The 14,308-nt window shown below is 45.0% G+C and overlaps 1 protein-coding gene across 1 annotated transcript; it reads left to right on the top strand.

Moving 5' to 3' along the window:
- LOC113950426 lies at positions 1-13,872 on the top strand. The gene is made up of 5 exons (XM_027650287.1): positions 1-16; positions 960-1,159; positions 3,251-3,380; positions 10,735-10,886; positions 12,861-13,872. Exons 1-5 carry the CDS (start codon positions 1-3, stop codon positions 13,107-13,109), a joined length of 747 nt encoding a protein of 248 aa, XP_027506088.1. The 3' UTR covers positions 13,110-13,872.
- The last annotated feature ends 436 nt before the right edge of the window (positions 13,873-14,308 follow it).

Below are 14,308 nucleotides of genomic sequence, written 5' to 3'. Positions count from 1 at the left end.
ATGGCAGAAAAGAGAGGTCTCTCTAGGGAAGGGCACCCTGCCTGCCATCCATTTTCAGCCTCACAACACAATTATTTACTTCAAATGCACGATAACCCTACCAAAAGATTTGAATTAGGTTATTTAGGCATGAAAGGTAGCAACAATATCCATCAAAGCAAAACACACCAACCAGCGTGTGAGATGGCAGAGGAGGAACTGTCAGCCTGACATTTGTGACCCAGGCTATTTGTCTTGGACAAGACTTTGTAGTGGGAAGTCCCAGCTTGGGCAAGACGAAGAAAAAGAGCCACAGACATATTTAGAGATTTACAAAATTAATAACTAAAAAATCCTATTGCCCTGGAAAACTATTGAGTCTAAAAATATTTTAAATGGGCTCAGTCCAGCATCCTCTTGCCTCAGCAGATCTCCAGTGCACGCCTGTGCTGTCAGATCTGCCAACTTCACTTGCAAAACTCATCTGTTATTCCTCTCTTCAGTTCGCACGGCACAGGACGGGGTTGGGAATGGAAAAAAAGGAACTTTAGCAGGGACCATCAGTGGTGGAAATGCTCAGTTTGAAGACCACAAGCCAGGCTGCAAAATTAATTTCTCTGTATAAGTTATATCTATCATTCTTACCCTTAGGAACATCCCGAGTAATGACTTTTTTTGTTTGCTTATTTTTAATAGGATACTGAAATTAAAAAATTTAGCAAAATTGGGTGTCTGTAGCACTGTATTCTCCAGTATCTTTGGAGAACACAACTCTGCCAAGTAAGTGTTCCTGAACTTGAAAAGTTACACTCAATCTTTTCTTATCTTTTGAATTTCAAATAAAATGGTGGTGGTGGTGGGGAGAATAAATGTGCCAATCCCAGCTGGATGGCATTTTGAACATCACGGACATAACTTTGCTGCTTTGGCCTCTTCACATTTCCTATAGGGCTGTGAAATAGTTTAATTTCTCTTTATAGATAATGTCATCTCCAGTGTGCCACTTGGAACAGCAGCAAAGACACTTCCAGCTCTTCCTTTGTTAAAGAAGCTCCCTCAGCCTTTGCATTCCCCACCATCTCCTTGGGATCGAGTCCCCAGCGTCAGACCTTGCCCTCCTGTCAACACTGAGCAACAAATCTCTGAACAGCAGCAGAAGATCCACGTGAGCATCCTGGAGGCAACACACGAGCCACAGGACCCTGCTGTTCTGTGAGTGTGGGGAGGGGAGAACACCCCCGGCGTGTGAGGGGGTGCACAGCCCCCAGGAACGGGGGCAGACCCTGGGGAGCAAACAGCCTGACAGTCAGGAGCAGCATTCAGCTCTCAGCTTGGCAGGGAGATCAATTCACAACAACACAACTCTCTCCCCAAAGCTCCCTTTGTACACTGGAGTCGCTAAAAGTAACACTTGAAATTACTGTCAGGGGAAAGACTGGAGCAAAACAGTCCAGGTTGGTTTATTTTGGGCCATTAACTGCAGTTTGTGTCTGGCCACTTCAGTTCCCCCAATAACAGGAAAGCTGCTGTTCCTCACAGCAACACTGATGGGGGTTATTTTATTTCTCTAAAGAAGTTGAACCTGGGAAGCCACAACCTGTCAGGGTGGGAGAGCACACGGTCCCAATGCAGAGGGCAGGACCAAACCTGGGATCAGAAACCAGCTGCCACACAGACTGAGGGTGTTCTCCTCGGGTGGGCAGGGGGAGAGAAACCTTTCATCCCTCAGGGAGAAGTTATGAGGAAATGAGATTAGAGTGTAAATGTTTTTATTGCCTGTTTAGCCATCTATGGAAATCTGTGTCCATGTCAACACCATCACCACCACCAACAGGACACGATCACTGAACTCTCTTGTCAGTGCAAAGAACCTGCCTGGTTTTCAGTCTAAAACTATACTTTTAGTAGCCTAAGAATGTCAGGTTATAATGCCACTAATATAGCTTATTCCACAGTTCAACCAAAATTCAACTCTATAACCTGAAAATTTTGTGTTAATGAGAAAAATTCTTCTTTTAAAAAAAATCCATAAATGCTTTGTGCACTGAAAGAGCACTTGGTTCTCTTTGCACAGCTCCTTTGCTGTGGAAACAAAACTCTCTGTATTGGGCCTTCCCAGTGACATTTGCAGACTCCTACACTTGCTCCGTTCAGAAAAGGTTCTTACTGGCCTCTAAAAGTTAGCTCATCATTAACTGACTGCAGAAATACATTAAAGAAAACAACAACAACATAAAAGAACATTCTTGAAAAGGCTTGTTGCTTGTTTTGAGGGAAACAAAAAGTAATTAAACCTAGCTAAGACTTTTTCATTGAGCATTTTGCTCTAAAGCATTGAGAACTCACAGAACAGCAGAACCACCAGTGCAGAACTGTCAACACGAGCAAAGGCTGTCCCTGAAATTCAGTGGACAAATACTACCAGGCAGTTTCATGCTTCACAGAGACAAAATCCAGAGGTTAAATTTAGAATGATGATTTCTGCAGGCACTCAGATGTTTCTGCTCTAAATTTTCGAGAAATTGCAAATTACAACTTGGCAGACTTTAAACTGACCCAGCATGTGTCTTGTGCAATCCAATCATGATCTGTCCTGTTACTCTGCAAAGCTTAGGGAAAAAACATCATGCCTTTGAACACATGATTTCAGACAACTGACAGAGACATTCCATCAGTCTCTTCCATTTTGATTACAGTAGCAAGTCCCAACATGCTTTTATTAGCAAAACAACCAAAATCAGCCCTTAGGTACACGCACAAGAATTCCACACCACTTCAAACATCACTCTGCAATTGCTGTGATAGGTGTAAATGTTACACTCTTTGCATTTAGCAGAGACCTCAGGGATTCAAGTGACTTTCCCAATGCCCCAGTAAAGCAGTGGCAGGACTTGGAAGAGCAGTTTGTCATTTACTACACACACCAAGCATCCTCTCCCCCCTTTTCAGGTTTCCACCCTTTCCTCAGGCTTCATTAGTTTCATTTGAGCAGACACTGCATTCCTGGCTGCTTTTGCTATTCCCCCTCTGTTGCAGGACACAGCCCTTCCCACAGGTCAGCCTGGCAAACTGTCACAGGGAACCTTCACACCAATTACCTGTGCATTCATGAGATTCAAATTAGCAATTCAATATCTGAATATGGGCTGGTTAAACTCTGGAATCTAACTCACAATGTGTCCTCTTTTCAGGCATCACGTTTTTTGAGCACTCTGCTCTTTTGAAAGTCAAACTGATGTGGGCTCAGGAACCTCGTTTTTTTTTTTTCCAGAGAGCACAATGGAGCCCCTCTTCTGTCAGGCAGCAGAACACACACAGTCTGTTCTCGGGAAGAACAGGAGCCAGGAAGGACAAGAAGAACATTACAGGACACCAGCAAGGGACCCAAACCTTTCTGCAAGGTAAGGGAAAGCTTTGCAGCCCTGCTCTATAAAGCAGCTCCTCAGCACTGAGCATCTCACTCTGCACACCAAATTCCACCATATGGTTTGGCTTTGAAGGAAGAAAACCACAGGCAGCTGCCTTTGCCACTTGGTTTTTCTAGAGCTTTAAGAGACATAGGAACAGGCTGTGGAGGATAAGGGAGTTCATTCTTCTCTCTCTCTCTCTTAAAAAACAAACAAATTAACCAGTCAACCTCCCCAGCCTTCACACTACATACTACATGGCCACCTAAAACACCCAAAACCAAATGGAAAGGATAGAGGGTCTGAGAGCACCTCTCTTACAAATCAGAAGAGACACTGGGAACTCCCAGATGACAGGAGGGCACGTGCCTGGACCCCAATCACACCCCTCAAACAAGGTCTCTTCAGTCTGCTCCACACTAAGCTCCAGCCACCCAACAGCAGTTTATAAGTCCTGGGAGTTCATTCAGGATGGCTGCTTTGATCCTAGATCTTTTCAGGAGATTTTTCAAAGTTTGTTAGAGTATTTTCAGCTGGAAAGGACCCACAACAATCACCAACTGCAACACAAGAGGAACACAAATAATGAAAGCAGGGGAAGTACAGTAAATCCTGTACTCCTCAGCTCTCTGCCAAAATTCAGTTTTCTATAGGCTGTGCATGAGACTTGCTACTGTGCTGTGTGATGAGGGCAAAGGGAGCTCATTGAGACAAGGTGCACCTGCTAAAACTGGCACTAAAACTACTGCAAGTGACTGGTGCCCAGCACAAAAAGCCAGTCCTTGTTCTTCTGGCACAAGAGGACTCCTTACTGCGAGTGCCACGTACAGCTCAGACATTTATAAGCAAAAGCAAAGACACTGGCCAAGGGATTTGTATTAAAATACAGATTACAGCTCACAGGGTGAGGGAAATGGCAAAGGGAGCAGTGAGTCCATGGCCAGCCAGGCTCTCCCCAAGCAGCCCTTCCTCTGAAGGAGCTGCAAGGAGACAGCCTGAGCCAACAGTTTCTACAGCAACTGCAGAAGCACCAGTTCAGTGATACTCCGAGCCTGCAGTAACTGCAGAAGCGTCAGGAAATGGATACTCCAGAAGGAACCTGTCACAGTTTCACCTGGACTGCCTCCACCTCCCTGGGCAAGCCATTGATCCCAACCAGCTGAGCTCCACTCTCTACTTGCCCATTCCTTGCAAAGGCTTCTGAATCCTCTTTACCCTTAATGTCCTTTCAGTACACTTGCTCCCCTTCAAAATTTCATGGAATTTGACACAGGCGTGAGAGAAAGTTTTGTAGACACGGTGCTGGAAGGATGAGTGTCCTCATCCCTCTGTGTGTGGGGCTGCTGCAACTCCTCAGGGAGGGTGGAATGCTGTTATGACAATGGCCCTGTGCTCGTGCTGCACCACTAAAAGCACCCTTGGAAGCATCTCAACAGGAACCAAAACAGAGGCTGGTTACCACCCAACTGCACAGAAAGAGCAGAGCCATTTGTAACGGGGTGACTTCAACACTGATGTGCAGAGGCCATATTAAGGAGCAAAACACTGCACCTATGCACTTTGGTAAGTGTCTCAACTAAGAACTGTCATTCACCGAAGGATGTTTAGGGCAGGACATCTCTCATTACCCTTTTAAGAATGTGCTGTAGATTCTCAACAGTTACAGCTCCATCAGTTCCACATAAACACCCTTTTGCACGAGTTTTTCCTTAACTCTGCAGTTTTACTTTGTTTCACACAAACTTGGCACGAAGCTCAGGCTCCTGACCCACAGCAAGAAGTTAAACAACACTGCTCATGTGTTTTTAGAAGGGTCAGGAAGTTTCCAGTTTCAGGCTCATCAGTGTTCCGGGTGGAGGGGAGCAACATGTACAGTCCCAGCTCAGGGACATTGAGTATTCAACCTCCCTGCAAAGAGCAGAGACCTGGCAAAGATGCACTTCCTAAACTGCTCTTTTTATTGGTTTATTACATGAGGCCACATCCACAAAACCAGATTTTTGGTCAAGAGTTCACTACTTATATAATACTGACTCCCAGCTACCTGCTCCAAACAATATCCTCTATCTCCTGGGCTAACAAAAGGAAAATTACTGAATTCCCTCAAAAGATAAAGCAGACTGCATGAAAATAGTGGAAAAGGATCTCATTCCCACACTAATGGTAGTAGAGAAGAAACATAAAGGCAAACATATTTTGTTTTTATCTTTGTGCCTTTTATCATGATTGTTTCAGATAGCACCATCACTATTGTGACAGTTATTTCTAAAAGGCAGTATGAAATCTAAAGTGGAAAAGTGTCTTATAAGTTGTTAAAGCATCAGCATGCAAAGATGACTTCTAGATCAAATTTATTCCTTAGCAGGCTAGTTTTGAAGGAATAAACAGTACAGTTCCAGAGAACCACCTTTTAATACAAATTAATATTAAAAAGTTACTTATTTAGCAACTATGCACAGTGTCGGGTTCCACATAATCTGCTAAGACTAAAAAGTCAACCAAATTTTTTAAATTGTTGAAAATACCCCGGTTACAGGAGGTTCTTAAGCGGCTCCAAGGTGGGTGTCATGATTCTTTTCTCTTACACAAATTTAGACAACTGTGTTCTCTCTCCAGCCTCCTGGCCATCTGTAGAGATGAGGAGGTGTGTACAGATGTGGGCTCAGAGCAGAACAAACTACTTCTCTGAGCTCATATTTTTGGCAGTCACCAATTTCACCCTCACCCACCAGAAACAGAGAAGTTATCAGTTTTGTCTCCCCCCCTTTCCCAGTATTTGCCTTTCTTCCTGGCTTTTCTAGAACACTTGTCACCATATTTACTGGAGTACAGTTATCACTGGTTTTAAAATAACCGTTTTTCTAAGACGGAGAAATATTTCAGGTCTTTATAGGGGAACTTCAGACACAAAGAAATTAAAGTGTGCGGTAAATCAGCGGCAGAACCTGAAAAGGGGCCAAATGCTCCCCTAATCAATACTTGCAGGTTAATCACAGAGTTGCTCAGTGCCTGATGTTGAAGGGTTTTACCCACTGGGCTTTTTAGCAGTTTCCAGTTTTGGAAGGAATGCTCCCAGTTCTCCTGGACGCCCCATCCCCGTTACCCCTGTAGGCAGCACCGCATTTCAAGGCTGGTGCTGCTCTTTAAGGTCACCCAAATGGCACAGCTGATCACTTCAAAGGAACAGATTAAGTCTCTGTATGACTGGGTAACCAAAGAAGCCCTAATCTGTTTGCCAAGTCCAATTATCCAGACGTGGAATCAAGAGATCATGAAGCATTAGGACACTGAATAACTGCTCACCAAACAGCTTCAGCTCTCTGGAAAAATGATAATCAGTAAGAGTCTATGGCATGGAAAAGAAGTCCTTCAAAGCAGAGGTGGGGAGAAATCAGGCCTTGAGCATTTATGTTTTCCTCTCATCTCGTGTTGAGCTAAACCAGCTAAAGAGCAAAGGGGAAGAGATTGGGATTGGAAGTAGAAGAGGAGTAGAAATCCAAATGTTCTGAGTCTGTATCTATGCATTTACAAATTCCAGCAGATACCTGAGATTACATCTGGGATCTTGTTTCTCAGTTTAGCAAAGGTCTTTGAAGCAAATAAGATGAGCCCAAGCTCCTTCCCTCCAGTGAGAGTCCAGGCATCAGCTCCAACAGGTTCTCAGGTAGGATTTCAGCCTGGTTTACTTAAGGGAAAAAAAAATCTCCAGTTCTCACTGCACTTATTGTTCAGCAAAGCAACTGCAGAAGCCAAGAACTGAGGCCATACAAATTCTTCTTTCTCTTTGTTACAGGGTGAGGAGTTACATAAGTAACATTCATCTCAAGTGTTGCCCATTAGCAGAAGACCCCACCTAAGCACATCTTTCCTGTCTTTATATACAAAGAAAAATTAGCCAGTCAGGTTTCTGGAATGCAGTGTAAAGTACAGCCCAACCTGAAATGTCTCTTACTAATCTACTCTAAATCAGTCCAGGTGTGGTTCTGGGTGCACAACTGCCACAATATACGGTGTTATGGGGCTAAACACTTCCCACATTTTCATGGGTACCTTCTGTTCCTCAGTTTTCTCTACAAGCACGTCATAGTCTTCCATATTGTCCTTTATGGATTCCTTGCAACCCCTTCAAATGGCCTGTTTGGAGATCCATGTTCTCTCCTTGTCTCACTTTCCAGTGGCTGTGTGTATTCTCTGGTGCTTCACTCCCTAAGTCACAGGCTGTGCACTGTCAGAGACTGAAATGGTTAATGATTTATGCATTCTAGGAGACTTTTGCAGGCTTTTGACTTGCATGATACCTCTGATGAGCAGTCGGGCCCCTCCCTCCCTAAAGGCGGGAACCGGGCGAGACACAAAAAAAAAAACTCAGCACAGACCCAGGAGTTGTTGGAGGCTCGAGGCATGGCCCGTGATATAATAACTCATAACTTCTTAGAGTATGGGGGCTTCCCCCCTTCACCCCCAGCAGATCAAGGCCACCACTTCAACTGACAGACATGGAAGCATCGCTGGACCCCGTGGGCAGTGACTATATACATCTGTCCACTCTCAGCTTTTCTTTCCCTTACTCTCCCTTGCTCTTATCCTGCCTTTCTCTCCCCTATGCATTTTCTTTCCCTCCCCAAAGGTTATCTCTGTGTCACATTGTTATATGACAGCACCCAAACTGCTAGCATGCCTGTTAATACAGAATTGTTAAAATAAATCTCGTCAATATATGTTTTCAAACACCGATTATTTAGTGTCGTTTCGCTTTAATCCACCCCAAAGGAATTATTGATAAAACCTGGGTTACCCCCTCCGCCCCCTTTTTCCTGGGGCGGGACGTAACATGCACCTACAGCTCCCTTTTCTATTCCAGAGTCCTTTCCATTAAAGTAAATATCCCCAGATTGTCACATTAGACATACAGCAATCAGGCAGAGCAGAGAAGGAAAAGTAGAAAAGCACTAAGTGCATGGAGGGTCAGGGAGCAAACTACAGCCCCCAGATCCAGAGAAAAAGAGCAAGTTGCCATATGCAAAGAGCTGCCCCTTCAGCACAAATTTATCAAAAACTAGGAATAAATGACTGATTTTTCTACTTGTCTTCATACTGGAAAATGGATGTCTTCACCCAGACTGAGCATCAGTCACACACCTACCAGAACATCACAGAGCCTCCTCAGCTGGAAAAACCAGCCACGAAGGTTGGGCCACTGCCACCTCTCCCCACGTGGCCAGAGAATTAACACATAAACAGCTGTTCTGTGCATTCAACTTCAAAACTGATCAGATGTTAACACACAGTTACTCAGCAGATCCACTGATAACGTGTCAGTTGTGGTTAATGAAAACCTGCACAGCCCAGTCCATGGATCCAACCCACACCAGGTGATCATGCTGCTGCTCTGTCAGAAACACAGCACCAGCTGACACTGAGAGCCATGGGGCAGGCACCTCAAATGCTCCTGATTTTCTTTTTTAATATGAGCTGTAATTGGTTTTTTGAATTGGCCTGTTTGTACTGTCCTAACCATAGGCTTTCACCCAGTCTCCAGGTGATGTGTTTGGTCCAACTGCTCCCTGTCTTGCTAAGCAGGCTGTAAAAAGACCTTTTAAATCAAACACCTCCTTTAATCAGGCACATGCCAGCTGGCAAGCTTAAAATATCCCCTACTTCAATAATATTAGGCAATGAAATTCAGTGGAGTGCAGCATGGTGGCTCATTTCCTTGATGACTTTGGTACACTCTCCTTATGGAGAGAGATCATGTTTATGGAAAGGGTTAAATTGGTAACTGGCTGCTGCACCATAACAAAAAACAAAGCCTGCAGTAAGTAATGAAAATTTTTATGCCTCCTCCATGACTTACCACAATCCACTGTTACAGGAGCCATCCCCTTTCAAATATAGACTAAAAAAGGTGAATTGGTTCCACAGTACCACTGGAACCAGGTGAAGCCGTTTCTTGGCAAACTCTCACTGGAAGCACTCGGAGTGCTGGATGCCCAAGAAGACCCTCCTGGCAGTCTCAGCCTCCTCAGCCTGTGCAGGGCCAGTTTTGGCACAGCCCATTTGTGGGCACACAACCCAGCTGCACAGGGGATGTGGGGTTGGCCTCCCACAGCCCCGGGGGCTCTTGGTGCCTTTCCAGAAGGCAGGTGCTGCCAGCTGAGAACTGGGATTAGGGAAGATTTTGTTTGGGGTCATTCTCAACCCAGGCCAATAGCTCAGGAGAAACATCTCCCCATGGAACATCATCCCTGTGTCTCAGGGAACACTAAAGACTCCTGAGGGCCCAACACTTGAGACGCTGTGCCAACACTCCAATCTGCTGTGTGACAAGTCAAACTAGGAATGTGTTCAGTGAAAGTGTCTCCCCTCCCAAGAATCAGAGGGAAAAGAGAGAAGGAAAGGCCCTAAACTCAACCTGCCCTTTTCTGCTCCTACTGGGGGGCAATTTTTGTGAGGCAGCACCAGTTTCTCACCATTGAATTCATTTACTGCCAAGCCAGCTGCCAAGTTCTGCCTCAATCACTATTTCACTTCAAACTTTAAGGTCTAAAATCTTAATCAACTCTGGTTTATAATATTTCTTCAAGTTCTGTGACATCTCGTGGCTACCCACAAGAAAGAATGTTCTTCCCAACCAGATATTCAAACATTTAATCTTTCAATACGGTCAAAGTAAATGCATAAAAAGAACAAGAAGCAGCAAAATTTAATTTACTGGGATAGCCAAACATACCCCAAGTTTATTTTCTTTTTCAGCATACAATTAAGAGTAATTTAATTCCCCTACGTAGGCATTACATGAAAGAGAAACATTACTGTGAGAAGACCTCAGTACTATTGGTACACAAACCTTACAACAGATAAATTAGACCTTAGGAAAACAGCATATAATTTACATTTTGTTATGTCAATCACCAGCAGCATCTTAAGGCTCTTAAACACCATGCCAAACCACAACATAAGGGAACTAATGTAAATCAACCCATGTGGCAGGATCACTTCAGTTTCCACAATCCAAGAGATCCCCTAAAATGGATTTCATCAGATTATTCCTCTTCAAGATCCATTTACACCTTTAATTTGCCAGCACGTTACGACAGTATTTTACTCCAAGAGCTATGAAGTTGTGCATAGTTCTAGAAAAACCAACAGTGTAAAACAAGGACATGAATTAATCCCTGGCCTTCCCTTGAGAAGCCAATGGGCAAATGTGCAGGTGGCCCAGAAAATCCCCCCTTGGATTAGTCCCAGAGTTCTTGGGTTCAGCAGAGGGACAGAAAAGGACTGTGCTTTACATCCCTTCCCCAAGAGCAGAACAAACGACATGCCCCGGGTTTGTTCTTTCCTACAGCACCTCGTCCACATTCCAGCTCTGCCCAGGAAAGGTCAGGATGGGCACTGCAAAGGAGAACTGTGAGCAAGGCAACAGCCCAACATGGCCCAAGGATTCTCTGTCCTCTCCCATTCCATGGTGTTTTAGAGGGAGACCACCGGAAACAGAAGGTAATTTAGCTATGGAATAAAGCCCAAAAATCCAAAGAGCAACATGTTTACTCACTCCTATAATTCATAAGGATTCCTGTGCAGGTTTTTTGTTAAGGGACATGAATTGAGGTTTTCAGAGAAGTTCAGTGGGAACACTGTCCCTCTGTGAGCTGGAACAGACACGAACTGGGACTGTTCTCTGCCATCAGTGCTCCGTGAAAAACTTGCACGTAAGAAGGAAAAACTACACAAGTGCCAAAAAGGGCACAAGTACAACTGAAAAAATATTGTCTCTGGCCTTGCAGCTTGTATCAATTATTGCTTTTAACAAAAGATTATCAGCAAATATCAGGTAGGGCAGCTCAGGCTTCTGCTTCCTTAAACATCAAGTACAAAGTTTCTGTTTATCAAATCACGCTGCAAGTGCAACAAACGTACTCAAACTCTGCTTTCCACAGAAAGGTTCGAGACTTAAATTTTTCTGCTCTTTCAATCTGTATCAGTTTTTCCTGTTGCTTTAAACAGGAATTTTCCTTTTGGTTTCATCCCTGCAGCACACTCAGCAGCAGTGCAATCTTCACTTGCCAACACTGCTGGGTTACAGCGAATCCAGGACACTACAGCAGCCAAGTGCTCCTCATGTGGGTGTTGTTAGCTCAGTCCTCCCTCCCCCAACCCCATAAAATGAGGTACAGACCCCAAAATGCCATGCTGAGCTCTACTGTTGGCATGGTGAGAAACACCATAAATCCAGGCTCCCCAGGAGCTGGAAGGGAGCCCAGGGAGGTGCTGACTGACCCTCAGCCACCAAAACCTCCCAGGTACCTCTCCCTCACCTGCCCCCAGTGCTCCCCCTCACCCAGCCCAGTCTATAAAATACACCAACTGCCACAGTTCTACTGTTCCCATATTCACACTTACACACCTTGGCCCCTTGTAGGTGTCTGTGCATCACCCCAACCCAGGACAAATTTCTCTTTGTATTAATACTCAAACATGCTCACTGGGGCTTTTTACACACTCAGAAGCTTGTTATCCAGCCAGGCTCTTTCCCTCTCCCCTCTTTCCAGCCATGGATGTGCTCTTCAAAGAGCTCTATTTACATGCCAAGTTACAAAGTTCAGCTGCTTCCAAAGCAACGTGGAAAAACTGCAGCTTTTATGATTCTACAGTGAGGTTTTTCACAACATGAAGCAGCTCCTTTGACTAGTTTTTTTAATTTTTTTTTTATTTCCAAACAAGATTTCACAGTTCAAACCCCCAAAAAAATCTCAGTCCACCCACAGGCCTTTGAGGGCCTTCAAAAGAGAGCTCTGTGACCTCAAGCATCGTGTTCTGAATGAACATCCATGGAAAAGCTGCTTACAGGTCAGAAACAAGGGTCACCAAAATCCCCATATCCACTGGAGTTTAAACTGTTCTCTAATGTTTAGGCCTGGCACAGCCTGCCTTAAGCCAGCTTCTGTTGCACCTTTCCATTTGCTTACTTCATTCTCTTGCTTCTGAACCTCTGGTATGGAACCAGTCACGTCTGAAATTCCATCAGGACAAACCACAAGGCTGGATTTGGTCACTCCTTCAGCACCCTTCCTAAGAGTTACCCCCGGGGCTCCTCCACCCCCCAACACAAGTATTTCTAGATGGAATCTTTCTGCACTTCCCCAAGGCATTAAGTCCTAGATTTCCACCCCGTATTTAGCCTGTCAACCACATGGAGCAAGAACTGGCACTTCATCAGCATCATCTTTGTGCAGAGATGTCAATATTGCCAATAGCTCAGCAATAACAACTAGGCTGGATGAACAGCCCAAGCAAATAGAACTCCTTTATAAAATCAGGACTAACAAAATCAGCAAGACTAAAGATTCTGTTTGAACTAGAAATGCCAAAGCAGCACCAGACTGGCACCATCCGTGATGGGATTCTGAGAAACAGCAAACTGAAACCATCAAACCCTCACTGTTAGCAATCCTTATCCACTCTTCTCCACAGCTCTCCCTTCATTCTACACCAACAGGAAGCAAAGGAAAACGATTGGAAAGTTTCAGAGAGAAGAAAATGCTACATGCCAAGAACTTCCAGAGGCAAGTCCAACTTCCTAAAAACGACCAGGAATTTAGTAGGAGCTACAGCCAGCCCCTGTCTGCTGACATGGATTTCTCCTTCCTCTCTGCAGCAGCGGGAAATAACACACCCAGCTTTTCCACCTTTCTGATGGCTGTTGAAGAGGTGGCTGTTTAAATTCTTGGAAAACACTTTTGTGAGACACAACCTTGTGCACAGGCAGGAATAGAGCAATGCAGCCTCTCCAGAGACACCACCAGGCCTTCCTCCCTTCCCATTCCAAAAGTTTTTATGGCCTCCCCTCCAAGTACAGACAGAACTGCTCCATCCTCCTTCCTTCCTTCCTCTCTGCCTCCGGTGCCGCTTCCTTTGGGTCTCAGAAATGGTTACCATGTCTTTAAAAATCAAAGAAAACCAGACCAAGGTTTGCAAACAGTCCTTCCTTCTCTGTTCTTTCTAAGGATGTTAGAAAGTATTGTGCATGAATGGAAGAAACTATTTTCATTTTCTGTCTTTACCCTACAAGGCCAGGCTTCAAATGCTTGTTAGAACACCCAGCTATTTTAAATTAAGTTAAATAGCCCAGCTATTTTAATTAACATACAGTTTCACAGACATTTTTTGGAACTGGAGATCTGAAATACCTGCTGTTCCTGACAAGAATCCCCACTTAAGTCTGTCTCTGCTTTAACCACACTTAGCATTTATGAGTTTCCAGGACAAAGTATGATAAAACTTCTAAAAACTGTTAATGAACTATAGGACACAGATAAAGGAAAAAAATAATTTGGACACATCCAGGACCCCCATGTTACAAATTTCCTGTTCTGCCATGCCCTGTGCAGGAGCTGTTTGGAATGTTCGCTCTCTTCTTTCTGTAAATCATATGGCACCATTTTCAGAGCCATGTAAATAAATAATAAGACATTTAGCCAGATAATGCATGTTTCTACTTTGACTCAAAACTCAAGTTCTGCTCTGCTCAGTAACCCGCGTGTCACTCCCTGGACATCCCTTTCACACTCTCACTTCCAGAAAAAAATAGCGGGTTAATGATTACCAAAACCCAGTGCACGGCGAACGCGGAATGAACGAGGAAAAAAAAAACCCCAAACAAACTATGAACCAAAACACAGCCGGGTGTCCCCAACGCCGGGGGCCCGGGAGGGATGCTCCGACCGCGGGAGTGCCGGAGCATCCCCGTCCCACCACACCTGGGGCCGGCGAGACCGCCCGGGGACAGCGCCCCGGCCCCGCCGCCGCCCGCGCGCCCCGGCACAGGTAGCGCGCCCTGGACAGGTAACACCCCCCTCCCCCCCCCAGGTAACGCGCCCCTGCACAGGTAGCGCGCCCTGGACAGGTAACACCCCCCCCCC

This window comes from Corapipo altera, unplaced genomic scaffold (assembly GCF_003945725.1).
Source record: "Corapipo altera isolate COAL_440 unplaced genomic scaffold, ASM394572v1 268, whole genome shotgun sequence".
Classification (NCBI taxonomy): Eukaryota; Metazoa; Chordata; class Aves; order Passeriformes; family Pipridae; genus Corapipo; species Corapipo altera.
This window is presented reverse-complemented; position numbering and strand designations above follow the sequence as displayed.

Coding starts and splice junctions, on each gene's coding strand:
- LOC113950426 (XM_027650287.1), top strand. Junction 1,160..3,250: donor TCCACGTGAGCATCCTGGAG/GCAACACACGAG, acceptor TTTTTTTTCCAG/AGAGCACAATGGAGCCCCTC. Junction 10,887..12,860: donor GAGACCACCGGAAACAGAAG/GTAATTTAGCTA, acceptor TCTTCTCCACAG/CTCTCCCTTCATTCTACACC.